The sequence below is a fragment of the Macrobrachium nipponense genome, chromosome 5 (genome assembly GCF_015104395.2).
Source record: "Macrobrachium nipponense isolate FS-2020 chromosome 5, ASM1510439v2, whole genome shotgun sequence".
NCBI classification, from domain to species: domain Eukaryota; kingdom Metazoa; phylum Arthropoda; class Malacostraca; order Decapoda; family Palaemonidae; genus Macrobrachium; species Macrobrachium nipponense.
The window spans coordinates 101,109,980-101,133,737 of record NC_061107.1 but is presented as its reverse complement, the minus strand read 5'-3'; the positions used below and the strand labels follow the sequence as shown (position 1 = coordinate 101,133,737).

Sequence of the window (23,758 nt, the reverse complement as noted above, 5' to 3'; positions counted from 1 at the left end):
TAGCATTTGATTTTATCCATCTAATTCATATTTTTCTCTCTTCAACAGATTGTGATGGCAGATGTAGTGCACAGGTGATTCAGCAACAATGCAACCATCAGTCATGCTGCTTCTACAAGGATTTTTAGCCCTTTTCGTGCTTGATCACTGTAACGCTCAAGTGGGGCTACGGACTGCTCCCCTCACAGCACCAAGGGCTAGAGATAATAGTAACAATAGCAGCCTTGGACTCTTTTCAAAATGGACTGGTTTGGATCTTCGACACAAGAGTAATCACTCCAGTAATATTGAAAGTTCTTTAGCAGCTATATTTCGTGGAGTTGCCTATGGCATATCAACTTCGACGCCTTCCTCTACAACTACATCTACCACCACTCCAAGGCCAACCAGTAGTCGTAGGGTCCCTCCAGATCTCGCTGGCTTACCAGGTAGAAATGATGATTTCAAGAACCCATTTTTATTTTCACCTGGATTTGAGCAGGATTTGCACCATAAAGCAGTGACTGATCAACGTGGTGTAAGCAGTGTCATAGATCATCCCATCCAGACTCCATACATAGAATCTCCTAATATTGGGGACGCAGGAAACTTTGACGATCATGTACTTGACATTGATGAAATTGAAGATGTTGAAGTTGTACGAGCAGATGTTGGGGTTGGTTTAAGTAAAGTTGAATGGATAAGGTCTTTAGGTACAGCATGGATAGTACATGTCTACTGTGCAGCTGGGTTGTACAGTTTGCTAGCCATGTTAGCACTACTTTGGTTGGCACGAATCCATGCTTCTACCCATCTTCTGCCAAGAGGTTATTATATAACACTATACCTTTTAATGTTCCTGGCTTCTTTTCTACGCTGTGTTCATCTTTTTCATGACCCATATGGTGCTGAACGTAGATTACCTGAAGTACTTTCAATAGTTGTTGAAGAACTAGGATGGCCCTGCTTAACTGCAGGTTTGGCAGTTGTGGTGCTAGCCCTTGTTAGGGCATGGAGATGCCCAAGATTACTGCCTCAAAAACCTCTTGCTCCACTGGCATTAGCATTACTAACAGCAGCACATTTGCTTACTTCTGTTGCTGCTCATCTGACAGCAGCATTATTACCAGAGCATGCTGCACCTCTGAGAGCAGCAGCTCGAGCTGTAACTGCAGCTTGGGGAGGAGCTGTTGGTATAGGAGGATTTCTAGCTGTATGGCGTGTAGGAAGAGCAGTTGGTCGCCATCCGGGGTTGCTATTGGTTAGATTGAGTAGAGCTCCTGTAGAAGGATCATTGCCAGCACGTCACCCAAGGATAACTCTATTTCGGGGTTCTCAGTTGACTGTAGTTGCTTCATTTGGTCAAACTGTTCTTGCTGGCCTTCACATGTATGCCCTGGTAGGGCCCCATTATTTGTTTGACATACCTCCAGCTTACCCATGGTACTGGCTAGCATATCAAAGTACTTGCCGCATTTTAGAAATTATCATGTGGCTCCTTCTTGGCATAACAGCAGCTCTTACAGTTGGTACAGCCTCAGGTAAGAGGCAAAGTCAAAAAGGCGAAATAAAACTCTTGTCAGTACTTTCATGCAAACATTGTGGAAGCTGTACTAGTATACCAGCACAGGATAAAGCTGATGAAGTGTTCCCTGCTGTTTGCCAAACAAATCAAGCTGTTCGAAACTTTACTCTTCAGTCTTGTGGCAAAGGTGTGTATCAAGAGGCACTAACTCAACAACCTCTCACTCGCCGAGCTAATACTATTAAGCCTGCTCATAAAAGACCCTCAATCCGTAAGTCAGCGACTCTTCATTCTGCAACTTCTGATATTCAGTTGCTATGGAACCAAGGACATCCTCAAAATGCAGTGTCCTCAGATGCCTCATCTAGACCTTCATCGATGCTCTTTAATGATGCTGGTTTTGTTAGATTTAGGATGCAAGTGGATCCTCAACAGTGTGTAGATGAAGTTCTTAAGAAATCTCTACAGAATTTAGATATGCAAGGTGAGCCAGAGGAAGCTACATTGTTAAAGAAAGTCCCAGTAGATGATCCTCCTACCTATGACCAAAGCTTTTTTGATAATGTACCTAATAAAGATGGTGTAAAGACACCGTCAAAAATGAAAATCTCCCCTCAGTTTGAAAATCATTATGATAATGCCCAGTTTGATCAATTATTGAGTAATCACAATAATTCTGACATCTATTTTGATGGGAGCCATTGCAGAAGTGAAGCAGCCAGTGTAACAGACTGCAGTTCTACAGATGCATTATCTCCTGTACCTGCAGCAGATAATGAATGGTCAAAATATGCAAGTACATGTTCTTCAATTAGTGCAGCAAACAGTTTTGATGTTCGCATGTATGATGATTATGAAGTATCTTCCTATTATAATTCACCGTCCCCTGCCTCATCTAATGTGTATGCATCATTACATCGAACTGCCCCACGTCCCCGTTATGTCAGCCACTGGACTGTGTATGGAGAACGAGAACCTGCAGTGCATAGTTATGAAGCAAGACAGGCAGTAGAACAGCTAACTGCTCTGTTAGCACCACATACCTCTTCGGCTTCTTCTCAATCTGATCTTCATATCGATTATTTAACTGATGGCTCTCATGGGAAACATAACAGGGAGTCAGACTCTGATTTATGCTCTTCAGGGAGTCATCAGCCTTATCAAAGACATGATCAAGATGAAAAGCGTTCCTCACCTAAAAGCCGATGTCCTCCTCAGCTTCCTCCTCGTCACTTGAACCTTCATGACGTTACTCCAGATTCAGCTGTTGTTCTAGATTATACTGGTCATACAGATGAAGCTTCTGGAGATGATATAGACCCAACTCTTCCTTTACAATATCCTCCACACCCTCGACCAGGTCTTTTAACTAAAATTGTCAAAAATAACTTCTCTCTTGGTAATGGTGGATATTCACCTCTTGGTAGTGAAGATGCTTTTCATCATTCATTTAGTAGTGCACATTCGCAAAATTTATTATTAAAGCAAGCACAGCATCAAGCATTACAGCAAAGACATTGGAAAGATGACAAAATTGAGAGAGTCCGCCCATGTGGCCACCGTCCTCGAAGGGGCCTAAAAGATGACCCTAAGCCAATTAGTCCTACGAAACCTTCAGTTCATTCAGTCTCCCAACACATAAGTGACACCCACAGTCAAAAAAGGAAATTCTCTCTAACTCCAACCTCTCCTACAGCAAAACAAGAGACCCCAGAAAAGCTTCCAAGCCCTGTTGTTGATGGTACTACTCAGACTGATAATCAACCAGAGCCATCACTTTCACCTGGTTCTTCTCGTCCTGCATCGTCAATAGCCTCCCATTCAGATTTACCTTCGGAATGTGTAGATTCTGAAGATGATACGCACTGTGAAGACAACAAAGAGAATAGTGATGATGAAGCCACTCCTGAGGTATCTCCCGTAGATGCATGGCCACCCTCTAATTGTGTCCAAGCAGCTGTCTGACCTTCACAGACTTGGCCAGGCTTCTTGCCTCAGAGAAGCCCGAGCCTCCAGAGTCACATGTCATTTTAGACAGCTAGCCTGCTTCTTTTCACCCATGGCTAATTGCATGATGGCAGAAGAATGGCATTTCATTCTTTACACAATGTGCAACAACTAGATATGAAGACGTTCTGTGAAAACGACTGACTGCTCAGTGAAAATGTGATAATCTTGTTGACATTTTCAACCTGTCTATCCTGAACTTGGATCAGGAGGCTTAGAAAAGAAAATATTCGCTTCTTCCATATAAAACAGGAGTAACACATTGCTTCTTGATGTATATACGTATATATAAACGGACATTTATTCTTCCAAGTCAGTCCTATTATGCAGTGATTAAAGCCCAGTGAAAGTTCTTAACTAATGGGGGAAAATGAGTGTCAAAATTAACAGTAGCATGCGTGCATGTGTTTGGAGAGTCTTATCCAAAGAGTGTTTATCATTAAATGTGATGTCTCCTATGGTAGATGAACGCTGTATAAATGAGTTTCAGAGGGTGATTGGTTTCAGTGATCAATCATGTACAAACCCTTCTTGTGATATTAAAACATACGAAGGGGTTGAAATGTGCCAGTGATGTGTGATCATTCATTTTTTAAAAATCCCGTTGTATACTACATATATGCTTAGACACTCATACACATTTTATTCTTAACGTGAATAATGTTGATAGTTATTATGCTTCATCAAATATATTCAGTTCGTTATTTTATGTTTTCATCGTGTTACTGTTGTACTTTATTTTCAACAAATCTCCACAGCAACTGAAAATAAACAAATTCTAATTCTAAAGGTTTAGCAAGGCTAAACAGAGTCATGGTTTTTCCACTTCCTTTCATGATATGTAAATTAAAGTTATTTATTACCAATATGGAATGCTTTTAAGGTCTGTCTTGCCTATATCGGCAATAATGACTATTTTGCTTAAACATTGTTTAGTGACGATATTTCGATTTCAGTTACATATTCAGTAGTAACAAAAAACAGTTTCTTTCTAATTACTACACTTACTGATATTCTGTACTTTTTTAACATTGTATCAAGGTGAGCCACTGTTAGGCTAACTGAAGATACCCAGAACCCATTCCGCGAAAGACCTCATTTAGTGTACGCTTGTCTCCTCCGCCACGAAGAGTCCACGACTTTAATATTATAAGACGATATGATACGCTAAAGCTTCAACGTTGGATAAGGCGTGTAACCTCCAGTTGCATTCGTACCTATGTAGCTTTTCAGGAATTCTCCCTCTACTCGAACAGAAAATGATCCCGAAACGTTGGCACAATTGAGCCCCACCCATCCCCCGAAAGAACCTTATGCTCCGAGGACTCTTGGGAATGTCCAGGAGGCGATGCAGAAGTGTACTTACTTGTTTTGTGTGTTAGGTCCTATGAGTTAGTCGAGACGAGACTTCTAAAGGAAAACCCGAAACTGTGGCGACCCACATGAATCGACTGATGTATTTTGGTATTGACATTCTTTCTCTCTACCTGGGTGCCCTACACGATAGAGGATACTTTTGTTGGTTGCTATCCCTAATAAGTGGTTCTCCTTCCAAGGTCTCGTCCGACTGACCCGCGTAGATCAGAGTGTATCAGCACAGGATATGTTTAAGAGGGACATGGTGCATTGCTAAGGACGTCGCTGGTTTTCCATGAAACATAGCAAATGGACATTTATGATGCTTGAAATATCTGCCCAAGTTATCAATAAAGCTCAACGTTTGTCTTTATCTTTTAAAAAAGGGTTTAGAGATATAATAGCTGTATATCAAAGATAAACCAAAATATATTTATATTTTTGTAAGCTTATTGAGCCACCAGAACTACCTTGTAGCCCACCGTAAGTCCTCTGGTATTCTCTTTGCAAAGGTACATTATACGTTCGTGATATATATATATATATATATATATATATATATATATATATATATATATATATATATATATATATATATATATATATGCGTTTGTTTATATGTATTATATACATAATGTGTAAGTATACATACATTCATCCATTATGTATATATATGTATATATATAATTTGTATGTATGCATACAATATATATTTGCATGTTTTCACACAAGTATATGCATCTGTGGGTATGCATATGCGAACACAAGGGGTGTGAGGTACGTTTTTTTAATCCTCTGCAAACCCCAGGAAGGCCATTTGTAGGTTCTAAGTAAATGTGATCTTACTACCACTTTAATGTTGATTTGTAAAATATTAACTGATTATAACATAACATAACCATGCCGCCTTAAGGCAAGTGGCATATTTGGCGGATATGTGACGCAAATTCCAAAGTAGTTAAAATATGAAGAAAATAAAAAAAAATATTGGCACTTAATCATCACAAATATGGAATTGCGAATGTGCATCTCTACTTTACTTCTGTTGCATTATCACATTGTAATTTTTTGTTGTGTTTAAGGTACTACAAAGGTTCGTAACAAAATCCAATTTTTTTTCAATTGTTGTCTTCTTTGTGTTGGAGATAACAATGGCACAAGAAGAAATAGTTACTTTGTTTAAATATATAACTAAATATTTATACTTGAATTTCATATTCAAGTTTAGTCGTGTAACTCACTTACCTTCTTCTATGGCTACATCGATTTATAATGTAAATTGTTTATCCATAACGAATTGAATGAATTTTATGTAAAATATTTCCTAATGAAGGATACATTGTAAAAAACACAGACATGTATAATGAATTTTTCAACAAAAATCAAATCATTCAGTGTAAAATCATCATATCAGTCATCATTCCAATTAATCATTTTATAAGAGCATTAAATTCTTCTGAATTATACAGTTTATATATAGAGTCTTTTATTTGAGTTGGAATTTAAATCCCGCTCCGTAGATGTTATTTGGATATTCTTTGATTGCCAAAAGTTACCATGTTATGAGAATTGTGTCTGAAAACGGTCAAAAAGAACCTTTGGCAACTGCACCATCTAGTGGGCGTGGTTTTTTTCCTAGCTTAAAAAAATAGATGAGTTCTGTAAATTTTGTGTGTACTTTTATTTGTATTTTTTTTTCAGTTCAGATTGATCCATGTTTTATGAGGTTCTTATCATACAGCCTCATTGGTTACTTAATTCGGAGAGTGATGTGGAAAGTGAATCAATGATCATCACATCGTGTGTATATTATATATATATATATATATATATATATATATATATATATAGATAATATATATATATATATTATATATATATATATATATATAGATATATATATATTAATTTATATATTATATTATATTATATATATATAATATATTATATATATATATGCATAAGTGTATATTCAGTATATGTCATTTATTTATTATCAGGTTTTGCTAATGTTATGCATTAATTGAATGCATTTTTTTTATCAGAATCACATTTGTTTCAAATAACATGCTTCAGTACATACCTTCATGTAAAGAGAATTCTGTATCAAAAAGAAGTTATATTAATGACTGAATCATGTGCATTACTAATGATGGTGTTTGAAATTCTATTCCTTCATCACTTCCAATTGTAAGTGGAAGTTTCCACGGATATCTTATTCATTAGGTATCATTTTCTTCCATGATAATGACGAACTGTCTTATCATTTTCATCATCATATTTTATTTCTTGAGTTTTAACAAATTATGATTTGCCTAGATATCATATCATGTATCATCATCATCATCATCATCATCATCATCATCATCATCATTATCTTCATTTTATACTATTGTGTATTTTCCATTAAGAATACGAGAGTTTTGACGAAGATCCCTCATGGAAGATAGAGAGGAACCGGGTTTTCTTGTGATACTGGAGTGACGGATGTTCAACTTCCTACTATCCAAATCTGGCCTTATGTAAACTCTCCCGTGGAATGTAGAACCGTGTCCGAATGGTGTCTTCTTTCAAGTCTTGGACTTCTTAAGTGTCATCATAATTTTCAGGTACTAAGAGAGCGCAAGCTATGAGAGGGTCATCTAAGTGCTCTCCTCAAACATGTGCAAGCAAGACAATAGGAAACTCGTTCGGATATGCTTTACAATCAGATTCATTGGTCTTTTTTTGTATGTTTTTCTTTTCCCTCTTTTTTTTATTGCTGCGGAAAATATGGCTTCACTGTACAGCGCATTGTTTACTGTGCCAAGCTAGTCAGGAGAAATAAAGATTAAAAAAAATGTGATCTAGTATGAGTCTTATTTTTATCCTTAAAACCTGATTTAATGTGATACTAGGGTATTTCTTGAAATTTCCTTAGGTGAATAGCAGGTCAATTACTTTTCTCTGTCAGGTAGTAAGAAGAGAAAAAAAATTTAAAAAAGAAAAAAAAAAAAACTGCCAAAAATCTGTAGAAAAAGTAGTCTCGAATTTGATATTCTTAAGGCTTCTAATGAAGATTTCAAAAAAAAAAAAATTATCAGCTCCATTATTTAGAAAAATATAAAAGAAAGTTGACGAAATATTGTTGTTATTGTTATTTCATTAGTATTATACGACTTGAGGAAACTAAGCTAAAACAGCAGTTGAAATCAAGTAGAAGGTAAGTCTAGATATGCCGGTGATGTTATTTGAAGTTTTCTATCATTTATAATCCAAGCAAGCAGAATAAAGGAAAAAATTATTTTTTGTTGTTAAATAATACTTGGATGACGCATTGCAAGGGAAGAATATCAGGAGTGTACTCCTGATAACAATCAGGAGTTGTATTTACGAAGTTACGCGAAAGGCATTTCAATCTGATCTGTTTTCGATGGTCTGGAAATCAACAGACGCAAACGATTTGGTACCGTGTAAACTGAGAAATGATAGGCTTACATGAACAACACGTTGCCTACATATTGGCGGACATCTGTATTGTGTTACAGGTAAGGCTAATGCGCTAACGGGATTCTAAACTGAAAGAGAATGCAGAAACGATCTGGTTCAAGCTGTGCTTACCAAGTCAGTGACAACACCATTTCGTGCTTAAGGAACATAAAAGAACTGGGGAATCCCGGAGTTTCTGAGGAAGGAAAGAGAAATAGAAACATATCTTGGAAAATTAAGAGACTTTCTAAAAGAGAAAGAAGTGAACTCCAAAGGCATATTCCTCATTTTCTTCACTTTCACTCCACTTCTTCGAGATACTAATTTACGAAAGCGTCTTTCTCGCTTTCTCCCCGAAGAGGCAGCGGCATAAAAGAGGGCAGGAATCGCAAGAACAGGAAAATTGCGTCAAATCTACAGCGCCGTAAAGTGTGCCCGAATCCAGCTCCATCCTGTAGCATTTTTATTGGTCTCGGCTATGGAATTCTTTTGCCCATTCCGGAAAGAAAATATGTAACACCTGAAAGGGGGAAAGATGGGCATTCCGTATAAATTAAAAAACATTTGCAGCGAATTTAAGGACAGGAAAAGGCACGGAGTCCCCCTCTTAGTTTGGCAACTTATTTGGAAAGAAGAAAATTTATTTTGTTTGATGTGGGGGGAGGAGGACCCGTGGAGAATAGAAATATGTTTATGGGTACTTACCAATGGCGAGTGAATATAGTGGCATAACATGTTTTTTAAAACAAAAGATTTTGTTAAGTCAGGTAAGAACATTCAGATTTTTTCTTTTTTTATCATAGCGATGTTCACAAAAAAACAAATTTCCAGGAATCGATCCTCGGCAAGTTATTGTTTTCGAAAAGAGAAACGTAAACGTTAATCGAACAGTCTACATATACGTCAAGAAACAATCGTATCAAATTTTAACATTCAAAATGAAAACTAAACAGATGTAATAATGACAGTAGAGGTTAAGTTTATGTAACATATGATAAAACAAAATATCATCACTATAATTATCAGATAATAATAGGAAAACAACAGCAGTGATGACGTCAGAAAATCTGTCAACAATTATAACAAAGCCTGTGCTGCTATGTAATAATCTTATAAATGATATGTTTACAAAAATAACTAGTATTCTATCTTCAATAGAAATTAGAATTCTGAAGAGGAAAGGGATCCCGTATAATTCAAAGAGTATCCATAATTATTTCTCTCCCCCTTGAACCTCTCCAAAATTCCAAACTTGGTGACGTTTATTAAATCCCGTCTTATACTCGCGTTGTGCGGAACAATAAGCATGAAATTACGAGAAACTGGAATACTCATGCGACTACTCCTTCTACTCCGAAGATTATATTACCAAAGTTTGGTATACGTGTATAAATTCGCATACGTTTACGGGTCCCCGCGACATAACCACGAGTTGTATTACACATACTTGGATATTCATTCATTCGTTCGGGACCCACACTCCTTCGTCCTCCAAAACCTCCTCCATTTGCCCGGACAGAAACTAAGATTAATTTTCCTCAAGTTTTTTTTTTCCTTTTCCTTTCTTTCCATCGTCTAACTACCTTCCTCCTCCCCAATCCTCCCTCCGCGCCGCCCCGCACACCAACCCCCTCCCCCACCCCGGGACCCCAATCTCATAACCACCCAAGTATGAATTATTATTCCCTTCCGCGCCGCAGGAACAACGAATGTCATAAATGACTTGGGGTAATTGGTGCGTAGAGCGACACTTTTTTTTTTTTACATCTTTCTTTTTAATTCTGAAATCTACCGAAACTTTGAAATTATAATATTATCCTCTCTTCGAGAATATGAATTTTGCTCTTGTTACATTGACGGCACGACGTAATTTCGTCAAGTTACGTGACATGGCTGTTTTGACAAATTTGTAACATGCGGCATAAAAGTAATGGTGATAATTATATATAGCTTAGGTAATATTAACAATAATTATAATTGCTGACTTTGTTATTTGAAGGATGAAGGTAGTCGCGATACGAAAAACAATGCCAGTAATAATAATAAATTTAAAACGATTACCTCGTTACAAATAGTTCAATTTCTTATTTAAACATTTTTATCTTATCATATGTTCATCATACTTTCTCTTGTAGGATAATGACCCGCCTCGATAGTTCCTTTACATAAAAAATTACATAAAATGTACAAAACAGAGAGTTATTGGTAACGCTTTCGCCATTTTGCTCAAAATGGCATAATCACTATGTTTCGATTTCACTCTGCGTTTTGTACGTTTTCTGTAATTTTAAGAGTAAATGAACAACCGAAAGGTGTCACTATCCCACAGATGGTACGATGGATGACGACAATAAGGAATATATAAAAAAAGAATCTAAAATCAATGGCACTGAGGCATCGTGTAATAATAATAATAATAATAATAATAATAATAATAATAATAATAACTAAGTAAATATATGTAAAAGTATGTAAGGTAGAAATAAAATAAAATGATAGAAATATGCAGTCATCCACAAGACGGAAATACCAATGGGTACAGATCTGAGGGTACAATTTCGCAATGCAGAGGCACCATGAGACAATGATCCTCGTAATAAGATAATTCGATAGCAATTATCTCAATTCCTCCTGTAAGATGGCCAAATTAATGAGATATAGCCCCTTCATCACATTAATAGATTCCCTCGCAAGTGCGAAACAAGACATCAGTCCCAACAAAGGGTTGCCACAAAGATATTCCTTAGATTAAGCAGGAATATTAAGATAGTTTATACGGAATACTGTAAATTGGTTTGTTATATAATGAAGGTACTGATTGTTTCGAGAACTCAGAAGTTATAATGTTGAGTTTTTTTTTTTTTTTTTTTGGGGGGGGGGGGTTGGGGGTGGGTGGGGGGCGGATATGGTTTATGTGGTGGCGAAAGCCTGACTTCTTGTAATTTATTGTGATTTTTGACACCTCTAGTACTAGTTCACAAGCTTTATTTAAGGTGAGATATCCAAGGATCTGATTAAAGTGACTTAAAATTTTCCTCGCATCGTAAGCATCAGTAACAACGGCAGTTGCATGCTCAGATTACTAAAACTGTGCTCCCCGCCCCACCCCACTTTTTTTTTTTGAGGGGGGGGGGCTGAAATTATCCACATGAAAGCTAAAGGAAACACTCATCGATTCAGTGGGATTACTCGGAAATGCCTCAGTTTAGTTGGAAATTTCATTTCCCCGAATTCCTCGTAAGAGTGCATCCTAATTACTACGTTCCTTTTGTGCTTACGTTAGGTCATTAAGCAAACACAATTCAAGTTCTAATTTTCCTGAAGCCACATCTCATGAAATGAACGAAATTCCCCCAAAACATCTGAGACTCCCACCGAGCAGAAGGCCCTCAGAGTCTCGGCGTATGTGTATCCACGCCACTTCCCCGAACCACAATAGCTTTCGGATTCCGATTCTGCACAAAGCGGCTTTATGAAGGAGCGTCCCCTGGGAAAGCCTCCCTAATCAGGAAACGACGGGAGATCCTCCCTCCTGCCAGAACGGAGGAGGAGATTTTCCTTGTCACTGTTCTCGACAATACGGATAAATCTGATGTTACGGAGATACCCTCTTAGGCCCGTCATATTTAGGTAGGTGTGGTGATGTAATATATTGGTTTAACTCCATACAAATTGATCAACTTTTGTTTTCTTTATGACTACTCAACATTTTTTCGTATCTCTTGTTTTATTCCTAATGGCACTAGATATGTATATCAATACATTTGACAATTGATGAGGACAGTATTTGTGAAACAAGGGCACCGCATTTTTCACCAGCAATTCGTGCCATAATATTATTCACAATGCACAATTTTAATGACAAAACCAATAACTAATGTGAGCAGCAAGTTAGTTACCAAAAAGGCATGTACCCAGTAATAAGCAAAGCCAAACTCAGAGAAGAGGTCGCATAGTTATAACCAAAGTCTCTACCTTGGTTATGCCTATAAGATCGTAGATATGTTATAAATGTGTTATGCCTAGAGGACTGAATAGCATTCTAAGCTATCTTTACAGCTTGCACGAGTCGAGAGCAGCAAAAACCATGAGACCACCAGATTGTTCTGAAGTTTTATAATAAAACAATATAACGTCTGGAACATAGAGTGACGTGATTAGAATGGGTATGCTCAGGCTCCTCAAGACAAATATCTCCCACCAACTTCAAAGGGTCATGCAATCAGTTCGACAGGAGACATTCCTTAAATGGAATTCAGATATTTATATCGGGAGGGAAGGAAAGGATATAACCATTTAACGCGTTTTTTTCTTTATATTTAGATAAAAGTCAAGGGAACATTTCCATGAGGAACTTAAAGAGGTTCTAAAGCTAATTACCCACTTGGCTAAATATGTTAAGATATTTTTTTTTTTTTTTTGGTACCAACGTTAGATATGCTGGACAGTCTCAGTTCCACATTCGCTCCTGGATCGTAGTCCTCTGCCATGCTTTAGAAATAGAAACAAACATTTTACACATATTGATCGAATTCCCTGCAGTGGTTAATATTGAACTTGAATGAGACCTATGGATATTTTGACGCACGTCAGGAGTTCGTCGATTGTGTTTAACCGTTTTGATCTAAAGTCAAGTGCCACAAGATATTTTGAAGTTTGCCTACAAGTGAGTATGACCCCTTGAAGTCTCGAATACATGCAGTCCTGGGACGTAACCAGCCAGTATTTTCTTTGTCGACATAATTAGGGTAAGAGTATGGGACTTGTCCTTGCTAAGTGTTGCTGTGAATCTAGAACTTGTCCTTGCCAAGTGTTGCTGTGAATCTAGAAACCCGTTGTTCAAGTGATGTAAATTTCTAGCTTAAGTTGACACATTTAATTCTTATTCATGACATACAGTCTCTGCTTGCAGTAAGCATATGGGAGCTCCTTGTTCTAAGATTAAAAATGGCGCGCTAGCTTTTGATTACAGGCAAATGTTTGATTTTGGATTCGGATTCCATAATTTGCACAGGAGTTGACTATTTAATATTGGATAGTTTTGCACTCATACTGTGAGCAATAATCAGAAAGCTTATGAATTTTCGTGTTAGATTTTGCAATACTTTTCTAACTTTAGCGGAAATTCGGCGCTGAGGCGAGGTCAAGTCCTCTCACAACAGTCCTGTTGTCACCTCGCATGTCATAGAACTTCTGATGAACTTTGACCACGTACTTAGCTTTTCTTAGTACAGAACGGAATATATCACTACTTCGGATCTTTAACGTGTTTGTTAACTAAATAGGTAATGCTATAATTTCTTGTTATTCACTCTTTACATTTTTTTTTTACTTAAATATGTTTCCTTTTTACTTATTTAAATTGCTTTAAACGACCCAATAAACTGCTTGATAAAAAAAATATTTTATGTATTTTCGTTAACATTCTGTTGTGTTCTTAAATATCTTGATTTTTCCGCTAGTCGTTTATACGAACAATAAGTATCTGTAATTACTAGATTTAGCATGTATATGTATGGTACAAATGACCACCGCCCTCTTAATCTAAGAGTGCGTGTTAAGAATTAAGAGGCACATGTCGCTAGCTCAGCGATATGTCACACTCAAGCTATACTCCACCATTTTAATATCATCAATCTCTCTCTAATAAAGTATTTAAAACAATCAGGTTATTGCCTGCAAAACAATGGGGAATAAATATCTAGGTTCACTTAAAACTCGACTGTTATATGTATATAAATATATATATATATGTATATATATATATATCAAAGTAGTAAAATATTGTCTTGAAAAATAGTGGGTTCGCTAATCTTGACATAATCCGAAAAAAAATACCTTTTAAGTTAATCGATGCAGCACTTGATTAACCAAAGAGAGTTTAAATAATGTGCATTATAAGTACCTAATTAGGATTAATTATCTCTATATGAAGGTTTTAATATGTATCTTTGTGACCTGAATACAAGAAATACAGACTGTAAGGCAATTTTTGTAGGTTAAAGTCTTTACGTATTTTGAAACGAACCAAAAGTTGATACAAATATCGTTCTTTCAGAAATTATGCAAATTAAATGGCCTTTATACAGTAAATGGAAAAGCATGGTACCCATTTTGGATTTTCGCAACCACAACTAGGACTTGTGTCAATATTAAGATAGTGAGAAAAGAACCGATTCGGTACGGAATTCCTACTGTTATGTTTAAAAGATGGTTATAGTTAGGGGAAAGTACATGTAATGGACAATGCTCGACAAAGATTTCAGCAAGGAACACCTTCATTGTTTCAAGATATCGTCATTGCATCTCTCTGCCATTTCGTTTTGTTAAGGTCAACATTCAAAAGCTATGAGTATTGATTGTGTATTGTTTCACTATTTATTGATTTGTTATCATTCTATATGTATCAAGGTTCGAATGATTCGCTGTCTGAAATGCAATCATTTTTCGCTAGAACCGACCAGAACAAAATTCTAATCAAGCCTGATTTCATCTTATATACGGGAATCTGAAATATCTATAATAAAGCAACCGCCCTCTGATAATGATTCTTTTCTGTTACACCCGATGTTGCAACAGTTTCCACAATAGATATTAAGAAAGTCTGATGAATTGAGATAGCCATTTATATTTCTCAATCACCAAAGGGTCAATTACTTGACAGGAACTGGCCTAAGGTATTTCTGGAAACCAGGTCGAAACACCGGTATTACTGTAAAACACAGTCTCGTTACTATTCTGAATAAATACTACATATGTCTCCATTTTCTCGTAGTCGCACTGTTTTATTATGTAATGATATTTTGACTGTCCATGATATAGTACTAGAAAATAATCTGTGCCAATGCATGCCTGTTATCAGTTAGTAACACCTGGGCTGCTGTGACAAACAAATAAAGTATATAATACTTTCCAGTATTCAAATGGGTTGAGTTTCTAAGCCGCACCTTACAAAATTATTAGCCTTTTGATGAAAGCGAATCACCTTTGCTTAAGCGATATCTGATGAGTACATGACTCGCTGTTAGCCAAAAAAGATAAGCTTATTAAAACGTTTAACCAGGTAATATTCCTAAAAATTTGAAAAAATAATCAGAAAATCAACCAGTCATAACAAGGAGCATGACTGATGTTCGAAATTCAAAGGATTATTATAATAAATTAGAAAAAAGGTTTAGGGAGAACTTTTCATAATCCCAAAAAGCTAAAATCAAAATTATAATAAGGATTGAATAACCAATGAAAAGTAATGGTAAAAGCTGAGGGAAATAGCCCACAATTTTAATGTGTAATGTGGTACTTTCCCAATAAGGAAGTGAGAAACATAAAACTAAAAGACCAGTTTGATGTAGTCAGTACATAATGACAAAGGTAGGGACGTTTAGAAAGATTTAAAGATTAAATGAAGACAGTCTGAGATAGAATCGACTATATAAAGCGGAGTCCAATACTTCATTTTCAAGTCTAGATCCTGTCCGAAACCACCTTAAAAAATGCAATGAAAATGAAGCGAGAAAAATAAAATGCAACTAAGAGCATCTAATATGGGAATTCGCAACCAGGACATTAGAATGAAAAAATCAGTTTGCAGGAGGGACCTTGCTGGCATCTGATATTACCTAATCGTCAAAACAGCAGCACAAGGTGCACTAAATGATCGTTATTTGTATTTAAAAGAAAGATAGGTAGCTATATTTACTGTGGAGAAAGTATTCAATGAAAGAGCAATTCAGTAAGTTCTTCAACACTTTTATCGGCAAGAGTTATTACTAAACTCTGAGAAAGGTTAATGAATGCTAAGTAACAAGCATAACCTAAAACGAGAAATGAGAATTACCACTTTAATACAAAATGAATCTTACAGACAAAATTTTCATACCAGTCAAAAGTGTTTTGGTGAATCACCATATGTATACAGGTGTGTTATATATTAACAAAGAAGCCAGACGCAAAAATAGGAGAGAGAGAAAAAAAAGGAAAACTAGAACGCATCCAAACCAGATGAACATAAATCCTAAAGGCACTATTTTTTCCATTTTTTTCCATAAGACATTCTTCTCCTAAACCTCCCTTCTGGAGCTCCCCTTTGTAACCTCTTGCCTCTGGATGGTGTGGAACGGAGGCAGGCGTCGAGGGGCGGGGATGTTTAGTCAGCGAAGAGCTTTAGGGTGAAATGATAGTGTGCCGTCATTAAATGATGAATATTGAGTTTCTCGACGAAGACGCTTTCCGGGCCCTCGAGTGTCTCTACTCGATATCATTCTATCAATCAATGGAGACGGGATGGGTAATATAGGCAAAATCAATTTCCGCTAGCACGACTGACTGTTGGCTCTATATCAGAGACTTGACTCTGCCCAGACAGCCACGTCGAATCCTGCATTTCATCGGACAATCAACGAACCATTACCCAATTAATCTCTCCCACAGAGAGACTAATAAACCAGGAAGGCAGCAGTCCTTCACTAAGGCAATTAAGCCCAATAATATGCTTGCTAATTGACCGCCAATAATTCACAAATAAATTCGTATGGATACCAAATAAATGATGGATACCAATTTCTCTCTCGTTAATTAGTTCCAAGTTCATTTACGCATCGATCCAGTGTTCCAGTCAGAAAACTCAAAAGCTAATCAACCAGCTACTTATTGCAATTAAAAGTGGAAAGAGCAAAAAAAAAAAAAAAAAAGAAAGAAAGAAAAATCCAGCCCATCTATCAAACTCGTGCTTTTAAAGAGCGTTTAATTCCCAGACTTTTCGGAAGGTTAGATTATACAGGTCAAATGTAAAATGAAAGGAGGTTACAGGCAACCTGTTATTTGGCAGACATGCAATCGCTTGATTAGACTTTTGACAAGACCTCTCCCCCTTCACCCTCTGACACCGTAATAGTACCCTCCTCGCCAAACCAACTAAGCTCCAATTCTAGAAGACCCCACCCCGGGGATTTTCATGGAACTCATTTCTAATTCTTTCTTTTTTTCTTTTTTTGAGCAACAATTTACCTTCCATTAAAGGATCATCTGTGAATAAATAAATTCCTTTTAAGTTCATCAACAATACGAATTTTTTATCAGTCAGATAACATTTTTTATTCATTAAAATTCACTTTTTTTTTTACACGCATCTCTCTCCTTTGATTACTCATGCATTTCATGTACAAATATGTCGCATATTTACAGTTCACGTGCTTTAGTTTTCTACTCATTTACTTTACTTTAAGATTCATTCGTCTTACTTTAATGATTTTCTTTAATATTGTCTTCAGATCAAATACAACACCTTTCCTGCCATTTTTGTAAAAAAGAAAAATCCTTACTAATTTTGTTCTGGCGAAAACTTGGTTATCGATAATACCTCAAGTCCGATCCTGTTATTCTTAATATTTAACAGATTTATATTTATGCCAAATGCACCTCTCTGATCTGAACTGCAATTTGTGAGTGGTAGACTTTTATCCGAAAAGGGGAATAGGCCAGGCAACCTCATACCGAATCAATCTTCGTAAACAAAATTGATAAGGAATGTGAAACGCATTGTTACTAAATTTTCAGGGTCCCTAATACTCAGAGTACAGTCGGGCAAATAATGATGATAATTGTGAATTGAATTAATATGAGGATCATGCAACAATTTTCCCTTTGATAAAGAAACCCCAGTGGTTGCGTACTCGGTAACCTGTTCTATAATATATAAAAATTGAGCCACGTTTGTGAGAAAACGATTGCTGGTTATATACACATCTGGAATACAGGTACAATGGAGGAACATATCTTCTCGGAAATATTTATTTCGTGTCAGATGTTAATGATACGTATGAGAAACTAATATAAGTAGAGTATGAGTCTAAAATTGGCAAAATAAAAAAAAGGGGGCTAGCAAGATAACTGAAAGGATGCAAATTCTGATAATGGATAAAGAGGCAGTAGCCTTTTATTTTAAAACAATCCCTAAACTTTCAGAATTATTCATACCCAGAAAAGGGCATTTGGCCTTGTTGCTTATGTCCGTAACACGTTACAGACGCTTCGGAACATAGAACTCGAAACCGTTTAAATCTCACATTCCTGGAGTCATTTTCTACCTTTGTTGCTCCATTCATTAATATGGAAGGGAATTCGACCCTTTATTCTTTGCTGTCAAGAATGGAGTTGTTAACACGTCAGTGAATATAATTTCTGATCGCCTGACTCTTCAGAGTCCAGCTCATGCTTAGAACTAATAGGCACTATTAATATAGTGTTAACAATATACTTCAGTTACGAAGCTCCTTTCATCACTTACCTGATACATTTTGTTTGAAGGATTAAAATGCCAACAATTGAGTTGCGATGCTTTGTTATTAAATCGGAGGGACTTTGATGCAAAAGCCGTGGAATCTACCTATTATAAAAGTTGAAGCTCACAGGAAACCTACTGAAATATGGTACATTGCTCTTTCATTACGAACCTAAGTACCTGTAAAATTCTGCAATTGTCAAGCGGATTTACTATTTTTTTTTTTTTTGAATAAGGGTGAAAGGTTATTTTGCTGATTTTAATAGTCAGTTTTGACAATATAAGGCTAGTCTTAGATATAGAAGGCACTTCCATGTATTTTTGTTAACATATCAAGTAAAATTAGCCGGAATATTGTGCTTATGGCAGACTTTCCACATCCGCTTAAGGTTCCAAAACAATCGATGCATGTAAATCTAGAAGAGCAATCAATATATTATACTAACGGTGACTGAATGCAGGGATACTGAAATAAAGTACGCATAAGAATGCAATAAATAAATTAAATAAATAAACAAACAAACAAACAAATAAATAAATAAATAAATAAATAAATAAATAAATAAATAAATAAATAAATAAATAAATAAATAAATAAATAAACATCATCAAAATTGATGTAAAGCAAGAACATCGAGATGTATTCGAACAGATGAATTTCCCAATGGGATAAATATGGTAACAAAGATGATCAGTTACAATTATTTTGGAAACCACTTTGTTGTTCTTGATAATAGATTATTGCTTAGGATGTTTTTCAATTAAACGTTGATCAATATGCATGGAAATTGATTCTAATTCAGCAATTAATCACTACACATGAAAAAGGCCTCTTTTGGACAGCTGATTGAAATCCGGCCATATTGCAGCTGGGCAAAAAAAGGCCTGAATAGTAGGGCTATAATAGCCTTGGGTGTTTTTTGGGGGTCAAACAGCCTTTTTCTTCATACGTTCAAAAATGCAATCTATTCGATGGCATTTGTTCACTATGCATGAAAAATGGCCTCTTTTGGACAATAGACTGCAATCTGGTCATATTGCAGGAGGGCAAAAAAGACACGAATAGTAAGGCCTTGGGTGTTTTTGTTGGGTCAAACAGACTTCCTGCAAATATTAAAAAATTCAGTCTATTGGTAAGCAATTGATCACTATGCCTTGAAATGGCCGCATTTGGACAATCGATTGCAATACGGCCATAATACAGGGGCAAAAATAGCCCGAATAGTATTATAAAAGGTCGTTAAAAAGTCCTAATAGTAAGGCTCAAGCCTTGGGTGTGCTTTTGTGGGTCAAACGGACATTTTCTTCACACGTTGAAAAAGGCAGTCTGTTGGTAAGCAACTGATCACTATGCATGAAAAATGTCAAATTTGGACAATTGTTTGCAGTTCGACCATATTGCAAGTGGAAAAAATGGACCAAAACTGGCTTCTCCCTTAAACTGTGAAAGTGCAGTCTATTAGCAAGCAACTACTATGCATATCTGGCCAAAAATAGTGTGTTTTTCTTTAACATCTCCCATACTAATTACTTGATCAGAATAGTACTTTGACACAGCACTCTATAGACCTCCCCCTAATTTTTGATACTATAGTGCATTTTCAAATCCCGTTAATTAAGGTGTTTATTCTTGTCCTGATAGAGCCTAAGCCAAGTGAATCGGGTAAGTAGGTAAAGCAATTCGAATACCTACACTCCCCCGTCCCTCCCCTCTACTTCCCTCCCTCTGTCTTGACCCTCCTCCTATCCCTCCAGTAACCCCCTTTCCTAGTCTCTCCGGCGTCGCTTACTCTACCTTTTCTCTAACCTGTTAGATTTGATACGTTGGAATCTTGTCATAATTCCAATTAACATTTCATGATATTGTTGTATTTCGTCAGTGTGTATAAGGAGTTTATAGCCTTTTGCCTATGTATCCTACTTCATGAACCTGCCCTGAGGGCTTCTTAAACCCTTTAAGTTTAGTGCGATATACGGCTACGACTTGGAAAGATAACCAAAAATAAATCTCAGAATACAGCTTAAGGCCCATCATACATTTACAAGAGATTCAGATATCTAAAGCCAAGCTTAATTCCTTTTTTAAGGTGTAGACAGCATAAATTGCATTGAACAGTCATGCAAAAGTTATCATAATCCAATGTATCTCCAATCTGCTTTCCCTTTCGTTTTACTGTTATTTTTCTTAACTGGGCTACCTTATCTGCTGGTGCCTCTGGTATCTATACCTATTAAGACAAAAATAGTAATAATGATAACAGTTGTAATGATAATCATGATAAACATGTTAATGATAAGAGAAGCATGATAAAAGTTAATCTGTCTAACTGACTCTCTCTCTCTCTCTCTCTCTCTCTCTCTCTCTCTCTCTCTCTCTCTCTAATGTGAAATGATTATCACCATCAGTTGGAAAGTAAAAGAAACAATTGAACAAAAATCACAACAAATTTATTCATAATCGTCATCACTATCAAGGAACAGATCATCTTCATCATCATTGTTTATGGTGATGATTATAAGATCTACAGGTCTTTGGATGTTATCATTTGACCAGTATGCTTCTTCTAAGGCTCTGCACCGTCTTATTGCACCGTCCCACACTTCCCTTGTTGCACTCACCTTCGCTTCATCTATTCTGGCCTGTAAATCTGCCCGAGTGAAACGCTGTAATGAGGAACGCACACGTTTTTTCATAATGCCCCAGACCTGCTCAATAGCATTGAGCTCAGGATGAACAGGTGGTAGTCGGACGACTTCATGTCCCCATGAACGGATGATGTTGTCAATATTATACACAGCTAGTGGGCGATTTTGCTTGCAGATTTGCAACAGCTCAGGGCGTGTGGCGTTTGGAGGGAATGGTATCTGGCGACACGTCAACCATTTCATGATACCTGCTTTAATGGTGGAGGAATTTGGGCAACGACTATCTTCGCTCAGTTGGTTGTGGTAGGGTGCATTTTCAAGCACAAGCACTGCTGGCTCAAGCAATGATGGAAGAAGTTGGGACGTGAGCCAACGAACGAAGAGGTCAGCATTCATTTCGCCATGGTAGTCACCAGTTTTGTTTTTTGTAGGAAAACACAAGAATGATTCCTCAATGAAACCATCTTCTGTGCCTGCAGATGTATACCACCTTTCTCCCCAGTCGTGAATATGATGGGAAAACCTCCTCAGTCAAACAAAAACTGAGACAACAAACTGCTTAGGCATAAACCATAGTAAATACCCAAACTACGACAGTTAATGGTTAAGTGAGCCAATACACCGTAAAATTTTCAGTCAACTTATAAAACACTTGATTACATTTACTCTACCTTTCAAGGAGGTAAAGCCAATCAATCCTGCCTTTGGAGAACTTGTGTTTCATTATTTTTACACAGTTAAAAGAACCTTAACGAAACCATAATTCGACCTTCTTGACTTCCAAAACCATGCTTTATTTTCCCTGTTACTTTTTTTACAATCTTATCATTATGGATTTTCGAATGATATCCTTGTAATGGCAAATATATTGGAAAATACCAATGTTAAAGGTGGATATTATGGAAAATATTAGATAAGACAATCGCAAAGTGAGAGAAGGGAGGGAGAGATAAGTGAGGGAGGGAGAGCGAAGTGAGGAAGGGAGAGGAAATTGAGGGAGGGTCAGCATACGTTCGATTGTTTAACAAACTTACCATAAAGACTTGGCTTTGGCTTTACTAGGACAAGAGTAAACACCTTAATTAACGGGATTTGAAAATGCATTATAGTATCAAAAATTAGGGGGAGGTCTATAGAGTGGTGTGTCAAAGTACTATTCTGATAAAATAATTAGTATGGGAGATATTAAAGAAAAACACACTATTTTTTGCCTGAAATCCATAGAAATTGCTAAGCATCGAAAAGGGCCTCGCTTGGACAATTGATTGCATTCCGGACACATTGCAGGGAACGAAAAAAGGCCCGAAAGGTAAAGCAAAACAAGTGGACAATTTATTGGGATCCCGCCATATTGCAGGGGGCAATAAAAGGCCCGAATAGTAATGGGGTTTTGTAGGTCAACGGACTTAGTGGTTTTATGGGTGCTAAATAACAAAGCCTTTTAAGCATAATAATAGTGCTAGGTACTTAAAGCACCGTGAAAAATACTTCGGTGGTGAAAGTAAAAAATAGTCTCAGTAATTAAAGGATTTTTTTTTGTATGTTACATCAATGTTTTTTTAATAGAATAAACTGTCAATGATCTACATTTACTATAAATGCATTTATATTTGTCTTAGAAATGTATTTACATAAACTACTTGAGTCGAGTCCCTTTTCCTTCCTTGTTGGTTAAAGACAATACGTTGTTACATCCATTATTTTTGTAGTAAGAAAATCTAAAATTTATTTCAATTAACTGTAAGCTCAATATGCATTTATAATTTTTTCTGCAAAACCTAATTTTTCATCTTTAAAGTAAACAAAATGCTCTGACTTTGAATCAATGCTTTATTGATTCAGTAATTTACCATTTATTTACCTTTGCTATAAATGCATTAGATTTTCATACATATCGTCTTTGAGTTTATTTTTCTGTACCTAAAATTTAGAACGTTCATTTTCAAAATGGATTGAAAATTAAAATGTAATACTACATGTTCAGTTATCCTGTTATTAAATTTGATGTGTAGGGGGAAAATCCCCTTTGGTTTAGAGAAAAACGCTCTCAGTGGCGTGGCAACTGTGCAGCAGCAAGCTGGGATTCTTGGTAACCCCTGTGACAGAGTCTAAGTTAGGACTAAGAGCCCCTTGGCCTCATGAATTCCGTTAATGCACCTGTTGATAACACCTCACAAGCTACTACCGATGATCATACGAGGAGTCTCAAGTGAACTGGATATGTTTTGGGGGTCATTATCTATGAGGGAGGAAACGCGATAACGATCAGCGGTGCTTCTCTCGGTTCTTCTCTGTTTCGCAATTTCACCGGTTTATGTTTTAGAGTAAGTGTATGAAATTGCATTCCATTATCAAAATTGATGAAGTCTTCAATTATTATTGTTTTTTTATCGCCTAGGCCATTATTACTTTTAACGTGAGCATTTTGGATATGTATAAATGTATATGCTAACAGCCCCTTCATATATATATACAGTGGACCCCCGTATTCGCGTTCT

The 23,758-nt window shown here is 36.5% G+C and overlaps 1 protein-coding gene across 4 annotated transcripts in view; it reads left to right on the top strand.

Annotated features, from left to right (window-relative positions):
• Positions 1-23,758, top strand: part of LOC135215553 (uncharacterized) — a 148,147-nt gene that overhangs the window by 99,299 nt on the left and 25,090 nt on the right. For 2 of the 4 annotated variants that reach the window (XM_064250391.1, XM_064250390.1), the window contains one exon: positions 49-5,391. The exons of the other annotated variants lie outside the window; for them this stretch is intronic. In XM_064250391.1, coding sequence (XP_064106461.1) covers positions 89-3,469 — 3,381 coding nt within the window. In that variant the 5' untranslated portion in view covers positions 49-88 and the 3' untranslated portion in view covers positions 3,470-5,391. Of the gene's footprint in view, positions 1-48; positions 5,392-23,758 lie in introns of those variants that run through there. 4 annotated transcript variants of the gene reach the window in all.